Source organism: Rattus norvegicus, chromosome 1 (genome assembly GCF_036323735.1).
Source record: "Rattus norvegicus strain BN/NHsdMcwi chromosome 1, GRCr8, whole genome shotgun sequence".
Classification (NCBI taxonomy): Eukaryota; Metazoa; Chordata; class Mammalia; order Rodentia; family Muridae; genus Rattus; species Rattus norvegicus.
In genome coordinates this window covers 77110005-77135171 of record NC_086019.1, presented here as the reverse complement: position 1 = coordinate 77135171, position 25167 = coordinate 77110005, and the positions used below count along the sequence as shown (strand labels likewise).

Below are 25167 nucleotides of genomic sequence, written 5' to 3'. Positions count from 1 at the left end.
CATTGATACTGGTATTCTGTGTGGTTTTTTTCTCTCTCTCTTTTTCGGAGCTGGGGACCGAACCCAGGGCCTTGGGCTTGCTAGGCAAGCGCTCTACCACTGAGCTAAATCCCCAACCCTTCTGTATGGTTTTATGGTAGCCATGTTTTCGGTTTTGAATTATTGAGTTTATTGAGTGATACAGCAAGGAAAACTAAAAAAAGATTAAGTAGCAAGTAGCAAAAAGAAGGCACAGATAGCTAGCAAATTATCATCATATCTGACACAGCATCCCAGCACAGGAGACTAGGATAGCCCGATGAGAGAATGTAAAGATGACATCATATAAGAGACTGCATACATCCAGCAGAAATTGGCTGGGGACACCTCACTGAAGCAGTCAGAGGGAAATCCTCATCTCCCATCCTGGGGGGAGGAGCAGGGCATCTATTTTGTGCCACCAAGTCAAAGAACAAATTACAGCAGATAGATAGTATCTGCAAATAACATGAACAAGACACGTGCTTCAGTTCATCCAGCAGAAATGACTGGGAAGGCCTTGGAACAGCCCTGCTGGAGTTCTCCAGTGAGAGTTCCAAGCAGAGTAAGAGTAGAACCCTCTTTCCACCTGTGAGTTCCTTCCTTCCTTTGCTTGACCTCATTATAACAGCTGTGGGCCATTATAGAGATAAAAAAAATAGTTACTTTGGTTGACACTGGCTTACCTTCTATTCTCAGGAACACAGTGCTTTTACTCTTGGGCTGCGTGATTGCTCTCCCCTCTCCCTATTGCAGACCTACAGGGACCAGCCCTTCCCTAGATAAGGAGCCTTATAAGACATTTGCAATAATCATGCCGGTGTCTGAAGCAGGAAAGCCCTTCTTATTCTCAGAATTCAACTTCAGCAAACTTAACAGCACATCACAATTTCCCAATACAACATACATTACAGCTGGTAACTCAAGGGCATTACACACACACACACACACACACACACACACACACACACACACACACACACACACCACCACCACCACCACCACCACCACCACCACCACCAGCAGCAGCAGCAGCAACAGCAACAACAACAATAAATGAATAAATAAATGGAATTTTTTTAAAAACTGGGCTTGAAAGATGGCTCAGAGGTTCATACAGAGGACCCAGGTTTAAGTCCTATCCCAGAACTCAAACTGAATGGCTTACAACCACCTGTAACTCTAGTTCTAGGGGATATGACATTCCCTTCTGACCTCTATAGGCACTAGGTACACATGGGATGTACACATATAATACATGTAGGCAAACACTCACGCTCATTAAAAATATATTTTTAAAATAAAGAACAATGTCAAATTCTGAGAAGCCCCGAACCTTCACAGGGTTAGACTATGATGTTATCCTTTTCCTGCAGGATAGCAGCCTGTAACCTTTCCCCTGATGACTGCAAGGTCTTTGCCTCTGTCCTGATCAGCAGCAAGATGTTGAAGCATCTTAATTTGTCATCCAACAACTTGGACAAAGGGATCTCCTCACTGTGCAAGGCTTTGTGCCACCCAGACTGCATTCTGAAGCACCTGGTGTAAGTGGCCTTGGGGGGCCTGGGGGAGTACGCTGGGGAGAAAGGTGGAAATGGTTTGAACATGGAGTCTCTTTACTAAAATCTGCCAGTCTTGTATCTGGGAAATGGCTTGGTGGGTAGGAATGTTTTCTATGCCAAGAGCAGCAGCACTCGATGTCTGTAATCCCAAGCTGAGTACTGAAGATAGGTGGGTCCTAGAGTACAAGGATCAGCCATATTGGTGAGTCCCAGTCTCCAAGCAGAGAGCAGCTGGGGAAGGCGTCAGCCTCAGCCTCAGCCTCAGCCTCTGCCTCCAAACACAGGAGCACACATGCAGCATTCACGTTGTTAGGTTTCCAAGGCAATGTTAGAGACACAGGAGGTAGAAAAAAAAAAAAAAGACTAGAGCCTAATCTCCGCAGAGTGGACTATTTATTCCAAAACAGGAAAAAGCAGACTTTCCTGTGGGAAAGGGGTGTCCGTGTGGAGAAAAGCTGGCTGTTTCTCTTATAGGGGTGATGTGAGGGTATTGTTCGCATCCGTAAGGGGCTAGGACAGTGACCCAGTTTCTCACCCCTTGGGCTTAGAGCAGGCAAAGGGTGCTTTGGCCGGTCTGCGTTCTTTCTTTCCTTCAATTTTCATAGATTCTGTTGACCTGCTGATTGGAGGAAGGCCATCTATAGGAATCCTGTCCAGAGAGCATGGCATTGTCTCAGACACCATACAGACAAATTAATTAGTTTCAATATCTTCCCATTGATGCAGCCCCATAGCAGAAGTTTCAAAGCGTAAACTTAAGAAACATAAACAAGCACAGGGAAAGATGGCTCAGTGGTTAGGAACACATACTTTACTCTTTACTCCTCCAGAGGACCCATTTGTTTCCTGTATACTCTTTGGATGGTGGTTTAGTCCGTGGGAGATCTGGGGTATCTGGTTGGTTGATATTGTTCTTCCTATGGAGTTGCCAACCCCTTCAGCTCCTTCCATCCTTTCTCTAACTCCTCCACTGGGGACCACATTCTCAGTTCAATGGTTGGATGCAAGTATCCACCTCTGTATTTGTCAAGCTCTGGCAGAGCCTCTCGGGAGACAGTTATATCAGGCTCCTGTCAGTATGCACTTCTTGGCACTGGAAATAGTGTCTGGGTTTGGTATCTGTATATGGGATGGACCCCCCCAGGTGGGGCAGTCTCTGGATGGCCTTTCCTTCAGTCTCTGCTCCACATTTTGTCTCCATATTTCCTCCTTTGAGTATTTCCCCCCTTCTAAGAAATCTGAAGCATCCACACTTTGGTCTTCCTACTTCTTGAGCTTCATGTGGTTTGCGAATTCTACCTTGGGTAGTCCAAGCCTTTGGGCTAATACCCACTTATCAGTGAGTAGATACCAAAATGGAAGTGTGCCAGGGAGATGTAGTGGGCTCAAGAAGGCTGGCAGCCAGTTGTTCCTGTACTAACGCCACAGCCGCAGCCAAATTTTCTGAGGTTAATGGCCATTGAGCAACCCACACAGCATCATTGAATTCCTAAGTGATTTTATCTGTGTGGAGTACAGAAATGTCAATGGCCATTAGGGTAAATTTGGTGCACCCAAACCGAAACGATCTAGCTTTTCATTCACCTGAATAGGTTCTCTTATGCCTTGTAAATGTTTTCCAAGTCCCTGTCTGGGGCAGAAGCCCTGTTATATTGTTTGATGGACTACAGTTTCATTTGGGCTACACATAAGGAGATGTAATTGGGCAAGAACATCCCTACCCCAAAGGTTAATGGGTAAACCAGGCACGACGTAAGGTTGTACAGTGCCAGTATTACCTTCCTCATCTGTCCAGGTAAGGACCCTGGAACTCTGTTGGGTGTTGGTGGTCTGCCCAGTGCCTTTAAGGAGAGTCGTAGAAGTAGTAAGGGCCAGGAGGAGGGCCAAGATTTCTCTGAAATTACTGCGTCATCTGCTCCAGTATCTATGAGTCCTTCAAACTCCTTCCATCTAATTTTAGTTTAAGGAGGGGTCGGTCTTGAGTAATCTGTTGGACCTAATAAGCATCCGAGGAGCCCAAATTGCCAGTACCCCTGTTTTTTTTGTTGAACATTTGGGTTGCGGTAAATAAAGGGGGATCAAAAACAATTGAGCGATTCTCTGTCCTGAACTGTGGTTAGGGGGCCAAGAGTAGAGGAGGCCAAAATCTTTATTTCTCCTGTATAATCAGTGTCCAAGAAGGAGACAGTAAGTGTCAGAGGGCAGCGGACCAAAACTCCTGTAGGTAGGCTTTGAATTCCCATTTCGGGTGTTAATATTATGCTGGTGGTGGAACAGAGGTCCAATCCTGTGCTACCTGTGGTCACCCGATAGAGGGAGACAACTCCTGGGTTATTTGAGTCTGAGGTTTGGGTGTTTGAGGGACAAACCTGATGGCCCCAGGAGTTCAGGGCCAGGGCTGGCCCCTCTGGAAGTTTCCCTGCCTTGGAGGCTGGTTGTTACCCTGGGCATCAGTTTTTGAATGGCACTCAGAAGCACAATGCCTGCCTTTTTTTTTTTTTTTTTTTTTTGCTTTGGGGGACAGGGAGGAGGGAGGCATTCGTTCAGCTTTAGGGACCCTGCACTTGCTGAAGAAATGGCCTGGTTGTTTGCAATTGAAGCAAGTTTTTGGGCGACTATCCTGGGTAAAGTCTTTAAGGGCGGCTCCGATGGCTAAGCCAATATTATGAGCCAAACGGATGCCTGCACAAGGTTTGATATAGCCTGAAATGCCCTTGCCACTATGGTGGGGTTGAATGGCGGCTTGACAGGCAGAGTTTGCATTTTTGAAAGCAAGAATGTCTAATAAACTTGCTCTGGTTCTCCTATTGGCCCACAAGCCTTTGAGCCACATCTAGGAGACAGCTGATGAAACTGCTGTAGGGTTCGCCGGGACACTGTCATATTTTTGGCAGTGAGATGGTCACTGATCCCTTAGGGGGAAGCTGTTTCCAGGCTTTAAGACCAGCGTTTCACATCTGAGCTAAGAGGCCAGGAGGGAATTTAGCCTGCCTTTCATTGGTGTCATAGGGGCTGTGACCTAAGTTTATCTTTGGTCCAAGGTTTGGAAGTTTTGCTTTTGGAATTTTGGATTGCTGTTTCTCTATAATTTTCAACAAATTCAGTTTCCCAGAGAACATAATCACCCCCTGACAAGGCAGCCCATGCCACAAGATACCAACCATTAGGTATAAGCCATTGGTCACTTAAGGTCTCAATTATAGATAAAGTAAACAGGGCCACTGGGCCATAGAGTATTGCTGCAGTCCTTAATTCTTTTATGTGTTTAAACCCAAGATGTCAATATTGTTGATGTCTGACGTCTTTCTTTTCCTGTCTGGATCTCCTGAACCCTCATTTTCGTTATCTGAAGCTTCATCAGCCAAGGGAAGGTTCTCTTCCTGATCTGAAGCATTGCTCCCTCTGGACGTTCCTTTGGGAGGGGAGGCTATTTTGATCTGCATGACTGGGAACACTTGAAGGGTTTTAGAGGATTTTTTTTTCTTTGTTTCAGTTTTAGCATTTTCCTTTGTCTCAATTTTAAGAGGGGCGGGTTCAGGGATTTTAAGAGGGGTGGGCTTGGGGGTTGGGGATTTGGCTCAGTGGCAGAGCACTTGCCTGGGAAGCGTAAGGCCCTGGGTTCGGTCCCCAGCTCCGGAAAAAAAAAAAAGAACCAAAAAAAAAAAGAGGGGTGGGCTTGGGGAGTGACCGGGTTAGCTCAAGATCCAAAGCCTGCAGTTCCTTCAAGAAAGCAGGATGCTCTCTTTTCTTTAGAAGTAAATCTTTAAGGGAGACTACCTCCTGGCAAAGTTTTGTTTTAGCATATTCAGTGGCGAGGACAACATCTGACTCAAAATCAAAAATGGGAGCGCAAAATGGGGAGCAATGGCATAGGGGGGATAGCCCGGAGTGGGCAGCGTGTTAGGGTGGGGCAGCCTTTTCTTCTAGGAATAATAAATCCTCTGAGGGAGGACCTTGTCATGTTCACTGTGGACTGGGGCTTTCAACTCAGTCAGGGAGGGGTAAATTTTGAGAATAGGAACCGCCAAGGGCAGATTGGGGGGAAGAGGGGGGTGGGTGTGGATCTGGCATGACAACAGAAACAGAATCACAAGCTGAAGGGGGTTGAGAATGGCGCTGTAGGACCTTTTCTCCCTCATTAAGTACCTCTTGAATATCTGAACATGTCTTGTAAACTCTAAGTATTTCATTGATCAAGTTCTACTAAGAGAAGGCTTGAACAGGGACCTTTGCTGGATCAAATGTTCTATAAAAATCTTTTAGACATTCTCCCACTCTGGCCCACCTCTTTTCATCAATAATTCCCTCTTGGGGAAACCAAGGACAAACATCATCAATGAATATAAAGAACTTAGCAAGATCCTTTTTCCTAACCCAAGTTCCTCGCGCCTTTGAGGGACTCCTTAAGGCCCTTTAAGAATAAGTCATGTTTGTTCAATGCCTGTTCCATGATTGCGTTGCTTGGTTTTACCTTACTCAGACTGGACTCCCAGTGGGCGGCTGCAGCAATCACAGTGCGGATCTTCTCTCTCGTCCTCCGGGAAGCAGCGATCCTATGATGGGGGATGTCCATGGGCGAGCAACATTCAGTCAGATCCCCATATCCAGGCCCCATGTCTGGGCGCCAACTGCCCGACCTGTGGGGGTTCACCGGAGACATGGGAGGGGACAAATGAATGGGGGCAGGAGGCACAAAGGAGAACAAGTCGATTGCCTGATCAATCTCTCAAACTTTATTTCAAAACAGCGGCTTAAAAAGACGAGCAGGCAGGAAGGCCGCGCAGGGCCCAGGACCGCTCCATCACTGCCATCACCCTCCCTGTAGCCCTAAACCGTAAATTGCAGGTATAAACTGATGAGAACAGATTGCTGGAGACAGAGGCTGTGAATGTCATAAGAACTGACAACTGGCCGGGTGTCCCAGAGCTAAAGGCTGTAACTCGCTTAATTTTCCTAGAGACAGGCCATAAATGAGCAGAGCATTCCTGAGAAAAATTCCTGAGACAGAGCGTGCTTGGCTCCTGGCAGGTTCCTATATCCCAAGGGCTCTGGGCAAGCCCCACTGAACAGAAGTAGTCGTCTTACCAGTGCTCTCACGTGTGTCAGTGAAAGACCTCCCTGAGGAGAGACACTCAGTCACTCAGGATATCGGCAACCCCCAGTCACCACCCGGAGGCATTCTTGATGCAATCAGCAAGGGGCTTTGCTTTTTATTCGGCACACCGAGGCTCAACTCCTAACTCACACAGGAGCAGAGGAGAGGAGCCCCGAGCTGCATTGCACTCACATTTTTAAACATAAAAACCACAGATGGGGAGGGGAGTGAGGGAATGCACCTGGTTGGCTCGTTTAAACTTAAACAAATATCAGCTTACCACAGCCGGGGTTCAGGGGACAGTCCCTGCCCCTCTGACACCTCCAGGCCCTATCTCTAAATTTCTAAGAATCGTTTATCAAGTACCAGATGTCCTTGGCCAATGACCCTCTTCCTGGAAAGTTTCAGAGGTTTCTGTTGCCAAACTTTGTAAAACTTTAGGGGCTTGTAAAACTTTAGGGGCTTTTTCTTTTATTCTTTTGTCAGCACTTCTGGGAGACCAGCTCTCTCCCTGTGGGATCTGGGCACAGAGAGCTGTGCACAGGGTCAGCTCCAGGTGCATAAGGAAACCAGAAGCGCCCTTGACTTTAGATGTGATGTGGCCAGTTGTTTGAATTTTCTGCCCCCTTAACTTCACAAAATAAGAGAGTGCAATCTAGAATAGTGAGCTAAATTAGAGCCTCTCTCCCAAAACTTTATTTTTGTGAGGATACTTTTATCACAACAAAAATGAAACTAAACCACATGTGATTATTTTTTAAAATACATTTTCATACTGTTTATTATACAAGACAACATTGATATGGTTGCCTATATTACAATAATCATGTAGCTGTAAGTATGATTGAGGCATTGCTAATATAAAGGATTCAGGTTAGATTCAGTACAGTCTTCAAAACGTTAGCATTGCTAATGAATTTACTCAGTTTCAATGCTAGATCTGATGTGAAATCAGAAGGAATAGTTGTGGAAATGTTATATTTTCTTACATGCCTTCCTTTCCTTCCCACAGGTTAGCCAACTGTTCCCTCAGTGAGCAATGTTGGGACTATCTCTCAGAAGTTGTTAGGCGGAACAAAACCCTGAGCCACCTAGACATCAGCTCCAATGACCTGAAGGATGAGGGACTGAAAGTTCTCTGTGGAGCTCTGACTCTCCCAGACAGTGGCCTGATATCACTAAGGTAGGTTTCTTTGAGCTTGGCCTTGGAGGCCGTGTTTAGGAATCTTTCATGTGTATGCCCGAGAGTATGTAGGTATAGTCACTCACCTCAGGCTCCTGAAGTCCCTTTCCTGAGGACAGATACCTGCCTTGGCCTCTGTGAAACGGTTTTGGTCTGTGGTGGGAAGGTGCTCAGAATATGTACACAAGGGACTGAGAGAAAGAGAGAAATTATGACTTGAGTCCAAGGGATGGCTAAAATGAATGGAATGGGTGCCAGAAGTTGAACGGATATCATCAGAAGGAAAACCGGAGCCCAGATCCTGGATAGAAGGGTGTATTCGTGAATTTCTCATCACCGTGATTGTGATGAAATATCTGACAGAAGTAACTCAAAGGAATCAGAATCCGTTGTAGTCACGGTGTGGGATGCTCTAATCTCTCCTATTGGAGAAAAAAGCATGATGGAGTGGCCTCATGGTGGCATCATTGTATATAAAAATTATTCTCAAGTTTTGTGGGTCAGGAAGCAGAGTGTGGAACCAAACTTGGGGTCTAGGATACAACCCACATCTACCTGTTAGATGCTAGTGTTCCAGGGGTCCCACGACTTCCCAAAACAGTGCCCCCATGGGAACTAAGTTTTTAAGCACACGGGCTGTAGGAGACATTTCAAATCCAAAGAAAGACTGAGATGAGGAAGAGGGAACCCAGAAAATGTGTGTGAAGTATTTAGTATGCATGAAAATTCTACCTTGGGAAGAATAAACAGAGACAACAGAACTCTTGATTCCAGATTATAAAATTGAGAGGCGTTTGAGTGATTTAATATGATTGTTGTTTTGATCATGCCATTAATCCATCAGTCGATTAGGACTCCATGACCAAGTGGCTTTCGGTGAGAAATCCAGATGTGTGGGACTTAGGAAAATACTGTTACCTAATTTATTGTGAAACCTCAGAGTCACAATTTTGTCCTCTCTAGAAAGGGGATAAGGAACAATAAGAAAACACATGTATAGTGTGCTTTTCCCTCTTGCAGTGGTTTTCTAAAGCCCACTAAGATGTTATATAGTATATATATATTTCAAGACATTAAAAGTATCTGTGATTTCCCCAGCACTATAAAGAATGGAGAAAAGGTATTTTAAACGTATAAACCACTTGAGGTCTCTAAAAATACTGAATTTGTATTTAAAAATTGGTTGGAAGAGCAAAACTCGGTTTTCTTTACTGGGATGACACTGAGTATACCACCCACACTCTAGAGCAGGCCCCAGACTCAGGAGAAGTTGGTCAACACAAAGTAGACTCCATGTCTTAATGGGATTTTTTTGTTGTTGTTGTTTGGTTTGGTTTGGTTTGGTTTGGTTTGGTTTGGTTTGGTTTTTGCCAACCTGGGTGAGAATGAGACCCTACCTCAAAAAAAAAAAAAAGAAAAAGAAAAAGAAAAGCAAAAAGCATATGGTAATTTCAGAAACCCTGCTGAGGTCCAACCTTAACTCTGAGGAGGGTCCTAAGGAAGGCAGGAATGAGAACAGTGCTGATTCAGTAATGGCTTGGAGTCAGTACATGCAACCTGCCCATCCATTCAGGTACTCTCTCCATCCTCTAAGATTCCCACCATTCTTTCTTCTTCTCCTTTCTGACCAGAGAGCCTGAACCCGGTATTTTATTTTCTAAAGCTACATCATCAAAGCTTAATAATCTTCCAAAAATCCTTAAATTTACATAAATTCTATGAATCCCAGATCAACAGTCCCACCCTTGTTTCCTTAGAGCAGAAACTAATGACAAAGCAAAAGCAGAGCCTGCTCTTCACGGTAGCTGGGCCCAGCTACTGCAGCTTCCTAGTACAGCAAACGGCAGTCCTTAGTGACTATTTCCATGTAAGAGCACAAAGATGACAGACTACTAAAATTAAAATGATTCCTTACAAAGTTTTAAATTTATGTAAGTAAATTGGTTAGCTCTCTTTCCTATCAAGATGTAGAACTCTGGGCTCTTCCAGAGTACCCCGTCTGTCTGGACGGTGCCATGCTTCCTGCCGTGATGATAATGGACTGAACCTCTGAAACTGTAAGCCAACCCCAATTAAAGTGTCTGCCTTTATAAGAGTTGCCTACGCCTTGTCTCTTCACAGCAATGAAACCCTAAGACTCTTCTGTAACTCCAGTTTTTGGAAACCTCTTCTGGCCTTTGTTGGTACCTACTTTCATGTGGTAGGCACAGACACAAGAACACATTTTTTTTTAAGCAGCGTCAGATTCATACCAGAATTTGAGAAATCAGAAACAGAATGGGCTCCTCAAAAACAAACCCATCCACTGGTGTTCATATAATGCAAATGGATCCAAGATAGTTCAGGAAAGGAGCTGGTTTCAACAAGCATTCCCAGTCAGCCACCATCCATATGGATAGCTAAGTCTGTGACACCATGTCATCTTTGATGTAAAGCATAAACCTTGAAAGCTGTACAGTAGCCGCCCCAACCCCTGCATTTTCCATGGTTTGGTTAGGTTACCCATAGTGCCCCACTCCATTTTCATATGACTTACATATAGTCAGTCATGCTCAAAGGTAGTATTATTTAATATAACGTTGTTTTAATCTTTAAAAAGATTTGTTTTACTTCACCTAATGTGTTTGTGCTTCTGAGCGGTGTGTGTGCGTGCGTGCGTGCGTGCGTGCGTGTGTGTGTGTGTGTGTGTGTGTGTGTGTGTGTGTGTGTGTGTGTGTGTATGTGTGTGTGTGCTTTTGAGTGTTTGTGTGCAAGTGCCTGAGGAGGCTGCAAGAGGGAATTGGATCCCCGGGAACTGCAGTTACAAGTTCTTGTGATCAGCCTGATTGGGTTTTGGCGAACAAACCTGGGTCTTCTGTAAGACAAGTGTGCTCTTAACCTCTAAGTCACCTCTCCAGCCCCTGTTTTAACTTTCATTACAATGTATTGCAGTTCATCTTCTAGGACATTGTTAATAGCCTAGTGTGCCTGACTTACTCCATTGTCATTGTCGATGAACCACTGAGAACATGATATTTTCTGAATCACTGAGTGCTCTCTACTGTTCCAGACATACTGGGCCTTGTGAAATGCTTTCTCTTCAGATCAGTGAGTAACCACTGTCTTGTGATTTTTCTCTTACAGTGTGAGACATTGTCTCATCACCACTAGTGGTTGCCAGGACCTGGCTGAAGTCTTGAGGCACAACCAGAACCTGAGGAGCCTACAGGTTTCAAACAATAAGATCGAAGACGCTGGTGTGAAGCTGCTGTGTGATGCTATAAAGCAACCCAACTGCCACTTAGAGAATATTGGGTGGGCGACACCATGGTCATAGCTGTGTCTTTGAGGGTGGCAAAAAAAATGGGTGATTAATGTACATAAAAGTAAATTGAAACTCCATGGGGGTAGGGGGTCTGCAGAGATGGCTCTGCAGTTAAAATCACTAGCTGCTCTTCCAGAGGACCCAAGTTCAATTCCCAGCACTCACATGGCACCTCACAACTGTCTGTGACTCCAGTTCTAGGGAACCTGACACCCTCATACAGACATTCACACAGGCAAAATACTAGTGCACATAAAATAAAAACAAATAAAATTTTAAAAACTCCATAAGACAACACAGCAGTCAGCAGTAGTTATATTAATAAGCCACTCCAAAACCTCGAGCCTGAAAGCTGTGAGCCTTTACTGCTGGCTGATGGCTAGTCTAGCCAGGTATGATTTATCTCGGCTGGGCATACTTGTAAAACTTGATCCTCTAGGGGACCTTAATATGGGGCAGCCAAACTGTTGGGAATGGAAGCAGGAAAAGGAGATAGCGTGTGGATAGATGGATGGATGGATGGATGGGTGGATGGGTGGATGGGTGGATGGATCATTGGACACATGGGTAGATGCAAAGGTGGATGAAATGAAGGCATGGATGGGTGGATGATTGATGGTTGCATGCGAGGGATAGATGTTTACTACATGGATGGATTGGTAGTTGGTTAGGTGAGTCCATAGATGTTTGGATGGATCGATGCATTGGTAGGTGGTGGATGGATGGGTGAGTGATTGATTGATGGTTGTAAGTATAGATGTATGCTTGTCTTCATACATAGTATATGCATAGTATTGATAACTCTTACATGGATGTGAGCATATATATATGAATACCACATAGATGGTTGGGTGGATGCAGGATGTATGTCCACCAGAGATGACAAGAGTGACTAGACCACATCTCATTGACTTATATTTGAGTGGACTGATATGGCAACTGCCTTGGCTGCCATGACATACAGTAGGGATTTACAGGAGTATGGGTCCAGGCTTTTTTCATTGACTTGAAAGTGGTTGTCTTCTCCATGTGTCTTCATAGATGTACAAGATTAGATCCCACCCTATTGTCTTCATTTTAATTTAGTCCCCTCTGAAAATCTAAAGGGATACTGGAGATCGGGACTTTACCAGAGGAATGTCGACAGCATGTCGTTTAGTCCATAGCAAAATGAATCTCGAGGGTTCAAATCAGAACGTGTCAAGGTGCTTGAGGTGTAGCTCAGAACTCAGCAACCCCTGTCCCCTGTTTCATTTCACTGTATTACCCAGTGTGAGGTCCAATTTCATCCCAACTTCAAGGGCTGGGACAGCAGGCCATTAGTGGAACTATTAGTTCACCGCAGACATGGATACTGAGAATGGTCAATCGTGGTCACGTCTGCCGATGAAGGGAAATGTTTGTGAACACTGGACTTTTAGAGACTGTCCTCAGAGGGAATGTGGTGAGCATTCTCTAAATGATAAGTCACCACCCACGTGCCTCCTCACCCTGACGCAGGACTACGCTTTCTTGTTACAGGTTGGAGGCCTGCGAGCTAACTGGTGCCTGTTGTAAGGATCTTGCTTCTGCTTTTGTCCACTGTAAAACCCTGTGGGGTATCAACCTGCTAGAGAACGCCTTGGACCACAGTGGGTTGGTCGTGCTCTTTGAGGCTCTGAAACAGCAAAAGTGTACCCTGCATGTTCTTGGGTGAGCTGGCCTGTATTCTCTTTGGTGGGAAGAGTCCTTACAGATAAGAAGAATAAACTAAGATCTTAAATGTGCTGCTGATCATATGATAATTTAAGATAGAAATAAGAGCTGGGGACATGGCTCAGGCTGTAGAGTCCTTGCCACACAAGCATAAGAAACCAGAGTTTGATCCTCAGAAACTACATGGAGAAAGACATAGGGTTTGTATCTATAATCTCAGTAATGGAGAGGTAAAGACAAGGAAAATCCTTAATACGAGGTTGGTCTCTGTCCTCTGTCTACTTACACACACGCACACACACACACACACACATGCACACACGCACACGTGCGCGCAGATAACTCAATAATAAGAGGGTCACACGGAGAATAACTCTGACAGTGATATAACAGTAAGCACATCTTGTCATGAAACCCCACCTCTCACTGAGGGACTATGGGCAGGTAATTTTGGTGTTTGGGGAAGGATCACCATAAAATATTTTTAAATTTTAAATTAAAAATAATTCAAGTAATGTTCTCTCTCTTGGGGATGCTGTTACGGGGTATTAGACTAAGTAGAAAGCCCTTCTTTGCCCTCTAACTGGTCAGTGCCCAAGTACTGGTGATACTTGGTACTATTATAAGGATAATATATAAATATGCTTGTAAGTACAACTCTATTTATGCAGACAGTCCTGAATTAAGACTGTTTGGATCTACAATATGAAAGCATTCCCAGTCATTCACATTTTTTCCCCAACACAATAGTCATTAATGACAGAACACTTTTAGCATTTCAACATTTTAATATAACATGGTCTTTATGCTAGGGGATTTGATTTTTGCCCACCTAGAGACTAGTGTGAATACACTTGAGAACATTAAAGATAGGCTAAGTGACCTAGGGGGGTCTGCTTGTAGATAAAGGTTTATATTGTGCATTTGTCATATAAACATGTGATTCAGAGTAGTTTATATAAGCATAAGATATTTTACAGGTGCGATATACTATAAATGTCATTTTTATAATCTTCCGTATTTATCTCTGTTATTCATTTTTCCCGGCTATGGTCTTCAAACCCATATGAGATCAAGGTAATTTTTGGAAAAGTATGTGAGTTCAGGCACACATGTGTGTATGGATTGCATACACAAGTGTGGAGACCAGAGCACAGACTCTCATGGCCATCCATCATCAGCTGCCATCTACCTCTGTTATTTTTTGAGATGGGCTCTCTTACTGGAACCTGGGACTAACCAATTCTGTAAGACTGGTTAGCCATCAAGTGCTAGGGACCTGTCAGTCTTTACCTCATTGGTTCTTGTAGTACACTGTTTCCAGCTTTTTGTGTGGCTGTTGGGAATTAGCCTCAGGTCCTCATGTAGCAGACACTTCACTGGGAGGACTATCTCCTCAAACCCTCAAAATCAGGGTCATTTTAGAGTTACTAAGCCATGCATTTCTAGAAAAACCAAACCTTATGGAGGTGTCCAACCTTTTGACATTGCCCTGTGGCACATTCAGAGTTCATACTCAAAAACTCTGGACAGTTTGTTTACCAAAAAAAAAGAAAAACAACAACAACAAAGCCTCATTATTTTGAGTAAACCGATACTTTTGTGCTGGACCTTTCTATAGCTATAACTACCCTCTTCTGTGTGTGGCTCATGGGCCAAGGGTTGAATATGCCTACGAGGAGTTGGGTTTAAATGTTTATAACTCTGACTGTCTCTCCTGGAAGGAAGACAGGGGCTCAGTTCCTTAAGATTTACTCTTGCAAATTCCCCTGCCCCCTCAAAATGCTGAGTGCCTGCAGATTTCTTTCCTTCTTGATGTTGGCTGGAGGTTGAGAGGGTACCAAGTGGGAGTGGTTGCATAACAAAGGTGAGTTGTCTGTCCTTTACTGAGAGCCAGCTCTGCATCTGATTAGAGTTCAGCCATGTTTGCCTGCACCCTGGAGCAAGGTATCCACTCCTTTGATTTGACCTACAAACTAAGAGTTGTTATTTGACATGAGAAATTCAAAACTACGCAGGTGTCAGATAATGTGCTAGATATTTTGAAACCAAGTAAGTTTCTGTGATGTCTTCCTACTCCACCATGGAAAGTCTCAGAAGGACATAGACTACAATGAATATGCCCTAGGGCCACAGTTCATTCCTACCAGACAAAGCTTCTCGAATCATAAAAATATACATAACATAATAGTTTGAATGAAAATGTCTCCCATAAGCTCAGATGTTTGTATATTTGGTCTGGAGTTGATATTGCTACTTCGATAGGTTTGGGAAGTGAGACCTAGGTTGAGAAAGTATGTCACTGGGACAGGTTTTGAGGTGGCAAAGCTTCATACCATTCCCAGTGAGATTTCTCTGCTTCATGCTGTGTTTTAAGATGTGAGCCCCTCAGCTTCCTGCTCCTGATGACACTTTTCCCTACCACCATGGTGGGAGACTCTTACCCTGCTGGAACAGTAGGGGTTTTAGGCAAACAGACCTTTCCTCCTGTAAGTGGCCTTGGTCATGGTGTTATTTTATCACAATAATAGAAAAGTAATTGACATAGAATGAAATCAGAGACAGGAACCAAGGGGTGTGTGTGTGTGTGTGTGTGTGTGTGTGTGTGTGTGTGTGTGTGTACACATGCTTGAGAACTATTAGCCAGAAGGCTAAGACCAGACAGTCAGATCATGGTTAAGAATTACTGGTTGGAGCTTGAAAAAAAAATCTTCAAGTCTTTTGCAAGTCTTCTATGCAAAACCCTAAGGCCTAGAAGGAGTTGGTGCTTATAAGAAGCACTAGAAGGACCACCATTCTGGATGTTGAAACCAAGTTGAAATAAAGCTCAGTCGGGGTGTAGAGTTCATGCCACAGAGATGGTCAGAGCAGAAGCTGTGAAGAGGCTTAGTCAAGTAAAGCGCTTGCAGCAAAAGCATGAGGACCTGGGTTCAGATCTTCACCATCCACCAATAAACTTGATGGTGGGCTCATATGTCTGTAACCTTAGGGCCAAGGAGAAGGGTGGAGACAGAAGACTCCCTGAAGCTTATTGGTCAGCCAGTCCAAGAGTGGCAGGTTCTGTGAGAGACTCTGTCTCGCAAACATAAGGTGGAAAGCAATTGAAGACACCTGACATCGACCTCTAGCAGGCAGGCAGGCGTGCCCATCTACACGTACACATAGGCAAGCCAACAAATCAATTAATTTTTTATTTCATTTTTTTATTTTATGTATGGGTATTTTACCTGCATGTATATTCTAGACCGGAGGCCAGAAGTTGGGATCAAATCCCCTGGAACTGGTTGTATGTCAGTTGTTATGGAGGAGTCCGAATGTTAAACATTTCTCAGCACACCATCTCATAGTATGGGTATGTCACCCCACTTAGGCAACATCGGGGCTACCTGAACTTGGCCTTAGAACAAATTATGGAGGGAAACTTAGATGTTAGAAAGCAAAAAGGAAGGTCTAGAGAAATGGCTCTTCAGGTAAGAGCATCCGCTGCCCTTGCAGAGGACTCAGCCTCAGTTCCCAGCACCAACCAACATGGCAGATCACAAGCGCTGTAACCCTGCTCCTAGCAGCTCCAGTGACTTTTGACTCCTACAGGCACCTGCACACGCTTGGTGCCCAGAGATTCACATAGGCACATACACATCCATAAATAATTTTAAAAAATTAAATCCTAAGAGTGAATTAATTAAAGCTGGTTTTTTGTTTATCTTTCTAGACTTCGAATTACTGACTTTGATAAGGAAACCCAGGAGTTCCTGATTGCAGAGGAAGAGAAAAACCCATATTTGAGCATCCTAAGCAATGTATAAACAGAAACAGAAAGCAAGGGTGGACATTCTGGTGTAGGAAACATGGCTGTATTCCGACTCAAACTACCTCCAAAAGAAAGAGAGCAGGATCCTTAATTTGATCCATTGTATACAAAAATTACAGACCACTAACATTCCAACGAGATATGATTTCTTGGCTCCCTGTTCAGATGTTTTTTGCAAAATAGATATGGCTTTGTTGTTTGAACTCTAGTTTCAAACAGGCCATTCAAAGAGATTCATGCTAAAATGACTGGCTTGTAATGACATTTTTCCCACACTGATATTTTAAGCACCCAATAAAGTCTTTAAATGTATCTTTACTTTTTTTGGATATTTTGTATTTACATTTCAAATCTTGTTTCTTTTCCCAGTTTCTTTGAATGCTTTGGAAATCTCTTAAAATGAGATTTGCCTGTTGGTGGATTACTGGACCTATGGTGTAGGTCCAGGCAATAATGGTGACCTAGAAAGTTGTTGGGGAAACTAATGGAAACTGTAAATAACTTAGGCATATTCTAAATCTACTGGCTTCTAATTTCAGATGTTAGTGCATACATACTCATGCATGCATGTGTGTGTGTGTGCATGTGTACGTGTATGTATTTATATATGTCTGTATGTCTGTGTGTATGTATGTATGTATGTATGTATGTATGTATGTATGTATGTATGTCATCAGATCCCTTGGAGCTGGAGTTACAGGCAGTATGTGAGCTTAACTGCTGGGCCATCTCTCCCCTCTCCTCTGTTTTGATTTAGAAAGGTACTGACCATACTGAGCACCTGAGAAAGGCTGATCTGACTTGATTCTTAGTCCGACTAGCAATCTAATTAGGGCTTTTCCTTCTCTCTTTCTGGATGGGGGAATTTTAAAAGCACAACTTTTATATCTTTCCTAGATCTATGAGAACTTCATAGCATGTATTTTGATCATATTCACCCACCCTCCCTCTTAACTTTTCCCAGATCCATCCTTCTCTTTCCACCCACCTTTGTGTCATCCCTCACTCTCCCGTCAATGCCAATATGGGTTATCTAAGCATTCTTGGATGTGTGGCCTTTTACGGAAGTGTGACCAGGTACTGTATTCAGTGAAAACTGATCCTTTCTTCCAGCAGCTAACAGTTACAGCTTCTTAGACAGGGGTGGAGCCCAACTCTTCTCCATGCTGGAATCTGGTCTTTCTTTGGGCACACCTAGGTCATGTACCTGTGAGAAGCACGTTTATAGAAATCACTCGTCCCTTCTACCTATACCTAACCCTACAAATAGGGGGAAATCCCATTTTTAATCATACCCTATCTTATTCTGTCCTCCCTAAATTCCACAAGTAATCCTTGTTTGGCTGGAACCCCCGCTCACCCCCTGTACAAGCTGGGAAACTCCATCTTCCCCTCCGTCCCCAAACCCTGCATGCACAGAGAAAACTCCATGCTAACCTATCATGGGTCCTTGTCTCTGCCTTTCTGGCAGTCAACCCAAGATTGCCCTCCAAGGGGCTCAGGCTTTGACTGTGTATGGACACAGTACCAGCTCCTAGCTGGCATGACATCACTCCTCACTTAAGCTCTAAAATACCCGCTTGCTTTAGCCTAGATGTGAGATCAGTGAACCCACCTGAGAGCTGCCTCCTAATGAACCTGCCTTTATCTACTTTTATTCTGGTCTAATCTAGCCTGTATCCAAATTACTGGCAGGAGAGAATATGCCTGTTAACCCTGACATAAGACAAATGGATGATCTTACATCATCATTCCTATATAACTTAACCAAGTCCTTCAATGACATAAAATATTGAGGTTTTTTCTTCAGTTATGTAGAAGAAACCACATCCTCAATATTGTTAGTCTGGCCCTATAGCTGCTTGTATGTGCCTATCAGCACAGATAGTGGAGAAAAAAACATATACAGCATGCTTAAATGTGTATATATACACATGTGCATAGTCTGTGTTCAGACTAAAAGCAAAAGTAAATAGGAAATACATATATACAAACGATACCATTTTCAATGTTTTAAAATGCTTAAGTTGGCTTGGTGAGATGGCTCAGTGGGTAAGTGGTCTTGCTAAGATGGATTGCCCCAGCTCCATCCCTTGAATTTTCATGGTGGAAGGAGAAAACTGAGTCCCAAAAGTAGGTCTCTGACTGCACACAAATACACACACAAAATAAATATACAAAAATAAGTTCATGTGACCAGGTATGATGTCACACATCTGTGATCCTAGTACTCTGGAGAAAGAGGCTCACAGCTCGGGAGTTCAAGGTTATCCTTGACCTCATGAGGAGTTTAAGGCTAGCCTGGACTACATGAGACCCTGTCTCAAGCAACATTCCAACATAGAGGAGAGAGGCATCCTGAGAGTTGAATTTCTTTAAAGGTGAGGTCACTGATAAGTTAACTATACTCCAGTGGAAGACCAAACATCCAAGAGTACAGCAGAAGTTGTACTTAACTATTCAAAAACTGGACACAGTTCAGTGGCAAAGTGTTAGGTGACACTGTTCCTAGAGAGACATGAATTAGTTGTAGTCACCCCAGATAGGGACCAATGGCAGAACCATGAATGTACCACCTGAGTTCAACATGAGTGAGCCAGTGAGTTTTATTGGGGTTACTCAAAGGAGCAGAAATGATGCAAAGTCTGCTACATATCAAAGCCTACCCCAGCATGGGTGAGAGCTCACATCCCAAATACAGGAACCTGAAGCAGACCACACAGCCTACAGGCAGCTCGGTAGGTTGGAGTGTCCTTTCCAGGCGGCCAGCTGGTCTGCTGCTTCTAGCCGTCCTACTGGTGTCTTTCTCCAAGCTGCTAGCATAAGCTTTGAAGCTTGGGGGTTGAGAGTCAGGGGCTGGACTCTGCATAGTCTTTACTGTTAGTCTTCAGTGGGGGCAGGGGACAGTAATGTATCTGGTGCATTTCTGGTCCTTCTGGAGCTATTTTGATTGAATTACTTTCTGTCTAAAGGAACATCGTATGGATGGAGTATTTCAGCTCCCCCATAGAACACTCTCTTGTCTCACTTCCTTGTAAAAATCCTGTCCTAAAAGATCCTCTTGTTTTCAGCTCACTTTATTTTTTTTTCTTATGAAGCTGTTTAATTAGGTTGTTAACAATTAGAACACCAGGCATGCGGAATGCAGATGGATACAGATACTTGATTTTCATATCTGTTTTCCAAAGTGATTAGGGGTTTGTTTTGCTGTTTTTGTTTTCTTTCAAAACAGGGTTTCTCTGTATAACAGCCCTGGCTCTCCTGGAAAAACTCACTTTGTAGACCAGGCTGGCCTCAACTCACAGACATCTGCCTGTTTCTGCCTCCCAGGTACTGGGATCAAAGACGCATGCGCCACCATGCCTGGCTAGATTATTTCTAATATTTAGGCATTCTGCATATCACTGCAGTTTACAGCCCTACAAAGTTCTGATACATGAGTCTTCTTAACATAACTAGAAATTTAAATAGAATTAATTCAGTTACAAAAACAACCAAACATGGCTGGAGAAATGACTCAGCCACTGAGAGAGAGGAAGGGGGTTTGATTCCCCTCAGCTTCGTCGGGTACCTCACAACTACGAGTAACTCCAGCTCCATTGGTCTGATGACATTTTCTGACTTCATTATCCTTATGTACACAGACCCGTGTGCATAAAATACACATCTTCAAAGGCAACCAAAGAAGATTGGAATATTGGGAGTTGAAGGGGGTGGAGGGAAATGAAGGAAAGAGCAGATGTCCTAATGGGATGTCCACAGCAACCACTGCAGGAAACAGCAAACTCTTCTGATGTGTTTCTTCCCACCTCCACACACAACCCAAGGCAGATGTCAGTAGAAAAGGGAAGCAAGGAGCATGGAAAGGCCTAGCAGGTGATAGCACATGGTGTGAAAGCAAGGGAACGTGAGTTCAAATCCCTGGCACTCAAATAAAAAGCACCACGGCATGGTGCACAGTGCTAAGGAACGGAGAAGTCCCAGGTGAAGGGACCAGTTTTCAGCACTGAGACATCCCAAGACCAAGTTCTCAGCGCAGAGGAAATCTCTTTGCCCCAAGGGGACAAAGAGCAGCCAGTGAATGTCAAAGATGGTTAGAGGACACAGGAGAAGAGGAAAGAAACGGGAAAGAGGAAAAGGATATTTGTCCCTGAGGACAAATGTGACCTGTAGGTAAATGGCAGTTTATGGAGGTAAAAGGGTTAGGATGAGGTGTTTAATATTGATTGGACATGTTAATTAGGTGAGCCAAAGGGGCTTTTGATTGTTGGACTTGCTGGACCTTGGTGGTCAGCCTCAGTGGGAGCACGAGGTCAAATAAGGGAATAGACCTTGGGGACTACCTTTAGGAATGTAATCTAAGGGTTGTTTGTTTGGCAAGGCAGAGAGGATGAAAGAGAAGGGCAAGGCCAGCCAGAGACATGCTAGCCACACTAGGCCGGGCTAGATTCCCCTCACTGGCCATTCAGCCCTGCAGAAACAGTGAGCCTTGGGTTTGAAGAGAGGTTCTGCCTCAAGGCAATAAAGGACAGGGCTAAGAGAAAACTCACCATCTTCCTCTGGCCCCCAAAAGCATGCATGTAGGTGCTGACACTTGTGTACACATGAACAACACACAAAAGGAGTGCAGAGTGCTGTGCTGATGGGAGACACTGAGCTTCACAGAGTCAGCAACATTCCTGGAAGATGATAGACCGACAGAGGTTGGTAACAGCTCCTTCAGGACTTCCTGTCTGTCTTAATTATTGTTATGAATAGCTGTTGGGATTCAGACTCAGGACAAACGGCGGAGGTATATATTTAACATACCAAAGCAGACCTGGCCTCTAGCTTTGTCTCCTCAGTCTGGACCTGCTACAGGGCATGACTGGCATACCGCCCTCTGCCCTGAACTTTCCAGCCAAGGAGCTGGGCTTCCCCTCCACCAAAACCCTTCCCCATATAATCCAGACATTTTGGTCTCCCTTCTTTTTTTTTTTTTCTTTTTTTTTTTATTAACTTGAGTATTTCTTATATACATTTCTTTTTTTTTGTTGTTGTTGTTGCTTGATATTTCCTTTTAATGATTTTTTTCTCCATTTGGAGATGTGTTTTTTTTTTTTTTTTATTAACTTGAGTATTTCTTACATACATTTCGAGTGTTATTCCCTTTCCCGGTTTCCGGGCAAACATCCCCCTCCCCCCTCCCCTTCCTTATGGGTGTTCCCCTCCCAACCCTCCCCCCATTGCCGCCCTCCCCCCATAGACTAGTTCACTGGGGGTTCAGTCTTAGCAGGACCCAGGGCTTCCCCTTCCACTGGTGCTCTTACTAGGATATTCATTGCTACCTATGGGGTCAGAGTCCAGGGTCAGTCCATGTATAGTCTTTAGGTAGTGGCTTAGTCCCTGGAAGCTCTGATTGCTTGGCATTGTTGTACTTTTGGGGTCTCGAGCCCCTTCAAGCTCTTCCAGTTCATTCTCTGATTCCATTAATAGAGGATCTATTCTCAGTTCAGTGGTTTGCTGCTGGCATTCGCCTCTGTATTTGCTGTATTCTGGCTGTGTCTCTCAGGAGCGATCTACATCTGGCTCCTGTCGGTCTGCACTTCTTTGCTTCATCCATCTTGTCTAATTGGGTGGCTGTATATGTATGGGCCACATGTGGGGCAGGCTCTGAATGGGTGTTCCTTCAGTCTCTGTTTTAATCTTTGACTCTCCCTTCCCTGCCAAGGGTATTCTTTTTCCTCATTTAAAGAAGGAGTGAAGCATTCACATTTTGATCATCTGTCTTGAGTTTCGTTTGTTCTAGGGATCTAGGGTAATTCAAGCATTTGGGCTAATAGCCACTTATCAATGAGTGCATACCATGTATGTCTTTCTGTGATTGGGTTAGCTCACTCAGGATGATATTTTCCAGTTCCAACCATTTGCCTACGAATTTCATAAACTCGTTGTTTTTGATAGCTGAGTAATATTCCATTGTGTAGATGTACCACATTTTCTGTATCCATTCCTCTGTTGAAGGGCATCTGGGTTCTTTCCAGCTTCTGGCTATTATAAATAAGGCTGCGATGAACATAGTGGAGCACGTGTCTCTTTTATATGTTGAGGCATCTTTTGGGTATATGCCCAAGAGAGGTATAGCTGGATCCTCAGGCAGTTCAATGTCCAATTTTCTGAGGAACCTCCAGACTGATTTCCAGAATGGTTTTACCAGTCTGCAATCCCACCAACAATGGAGGAGTGTTCCTCTTTCTCCACATCCTCGCCAGCATCTGCTGTCACCTGAGTTTTTGATCTTAGCCATTCTCACTGGTGTGAGGTGAAATCTCAGGGTTGTTTTGATTTGCATTTCCCTTATGACTAAAGATGTTGAACATTTCTTTAGGTGTTTCTCAGCCATTCGGCATTCGTCAGCTGTGAATTCTTTGTTTACCTCTGAACCCCATTTTTTAATAGGGTTATTTGTTTCCCTGCGGTCTAACTTCTTGAGTTCTTTCTATATTTTGGATATAAGGCCTCTATCTGTTCTAGGATTGGTAAAGATCTTTTCCCAATCTGTTGGTTGCCGTTTTGTCCTAACCACAGTGTCCTTTGCCTTACAGAAGCTTTGCAGTTTTATGAGATCCCATTTGTCGATTCTTGATCTTAGAGCATAAGCCATTGGTGTTTTGTTCAGGAAATTTTTTCCAGTGCCCATGTGTTCCAGATGTTTCCCTAGTTTTTCTTCTATTAGTTTGAGTGTGTCTGGTTTGATGTGGAGGTCCTTGATCCACTTGGACTTAAGCTTTGTACAGGGTGATAAGCATGGATCGATCTGCATTCTTCTACATGTTGCTCTCCAGTTGAACCAGCACCATTTGCTGAAAATGCTATCTTTTTTCCATTGGATGGTTTTGGCTCCTTTGTCAAAAATCAAGTGACCATAGGTGTGTGGGTTCATTTCTGGGTCTTCAATTCTATTCCATTGGTCTATCTGTCTGTCTCTGTACCAATACCATGCAGTTTTTATCACTATTGCTCTGTAATACTGCTTGAGTTCAGGGAGAGTGATTCCCCCTGAAGTTCTTCTTTGTTGAGGATAGCTTTAGCTATCCTGGGTTTTTTGTTATTCCAGATGAATTTGCAAATTGTTCTGTCTAACTCTTTGAAGAATTGGATTGGTATTTTGATGGGGATTGCATTGAATCTGTAGATTGCTTTTGGTAAAATGGCCATTTTTACTATATTAATCCTGCCAATCCATGAGCAAGGGAGATCTTTCCATCTTCTGAGGTCTTCTTCAATTTCTTTCCTCAGTGTCTTGAAGTTCTTATTGTACAGATCTTTTACTTGCTTGGTTAAAGTCACACCGAGGTACTTTATATTATTTGGGTCTATTATGAAGGGTGTCGTTTCCCTAATTTCTTTCTCGCCTTGTTTCTCTTTTGTATAGAGGAAGGCAACTGATTTATTTGAGTTAATTTTATACCCAGCCACTTTGCTGAAGTTGTTTATCAGCTTTAGTAGTTCTCTGGTGGAACTTTTGGGATCACTTCAATATACTATCATATCATCTGCAAATAGTGATATTTTGACCTCTTCTTTTCCGATCTGTATCCCTTTGATCTCCTTTTGTTGTCTGATTGCTCTGGCTAGAACTTCAAGAACTATATTGAATAAGTAGGGAGAGAGTGGGCAGCCTTGTCTAGTCCCTGATTTTAGTGGGATTGCTTCAAGTTTCTCTCCATTTAGTTTAATGTTAGCAACTGGTTTGCTGTATATGGCTTTTACTATGTTTAGGTATGGGCCTTGAATTCCTATTCTTTCCAGGACTTTTATCATGAAGGGGTGTTGAATTTTGTCAAATGCTTTCTCAGCATCTAATGAAATGATCATGTGGTTCTGTTCTTTCAGTTTGTTTATATAATGGATCACGTTGATGGTTTTCCGTATATTAAACCATCCCTGCATGCCTGGGATGAAGCCTACTTGATCATGGTGGGTGATTGTTTTGATGTGCTCTTGAATTCGGTTTGCCAGAATTTGATTGAGTATTTTTGCGTCGATATTCATAAGGGAAATTGGTCTGAAGTTCTCTTTCTTTGTTGTGTCTTTGTGTGGTTTAGGTATAAGAGTAATTGTGGCTTCGTAGAAGGAATTCGGTAGGGCTCCATCTGTTTCAATTTTGTGGAATAGTTTGGATAATATTGGTATGAGGTCTTCTATGAAGGTTTGATAGAATTCTGCACTAAACCCGTCTGGACCTGGGCTCTTTTTGGTTGGGAGACCTTTAATGACTGCTTCTATTTCCTTAGGAGTTATGGGGTTGTTTAACTGGTTTATCTGTTCCTGATTTAACTTCGATACCTAGTATCTGTCTAGGAAATTGTCCATTTCTTGAAGATTTTCAAATTTTGTTGAATATAGGTTTTTATAGTAAGATCTGATGATTTTTTGAATTTCCTCTGAATCTGTAGTTATGTCTCCCTTTTCATTTCTGATTTTGTTAATTTGGACGCACTCTCTTTGTCCTCTCGT

The 25167-nt window shown here is 43.5% G+C and overlaps 1 protein-coding gene across 4 annotated transcripts in view; it reads left to right on the top strand.

The window, feature by feature from the left end:
* Nlrp4 (NLR family, pyrin domain containing 4) overlaps positions 1-16980 on the top strand; it is a 44497-nt gene extending 27517 nt beyond the window's left edge. For all 4 annotated transcript variants that reach the window (XM_006228201.5, XM_006228200.5, NM_001172164.2 and 1 more), the window contains 5 exons: positions 1395-1562; positions 7688-7858; positions 10982-11152; positions 12684-12854; positions 16570-16980. In XM_006228201.5, coding sequence (XP_006228263.1) covers positions 1395-1562; positions 7688-7858; positions 10982-11152; positions 12684-12854; positions 16570-16663 — 775 coding nt within the window. In that variant the 3' untranslated portion in view covers positions 16664-16980. The remainder of the gene's footprint in view (positions 1-1394; positions 1563-7687; positions 7859-10981; positions 11153-12683; positions 12855-16569) is intronic.
* Positions 16981-25167: the final 8187 nt, after the last annotated feature.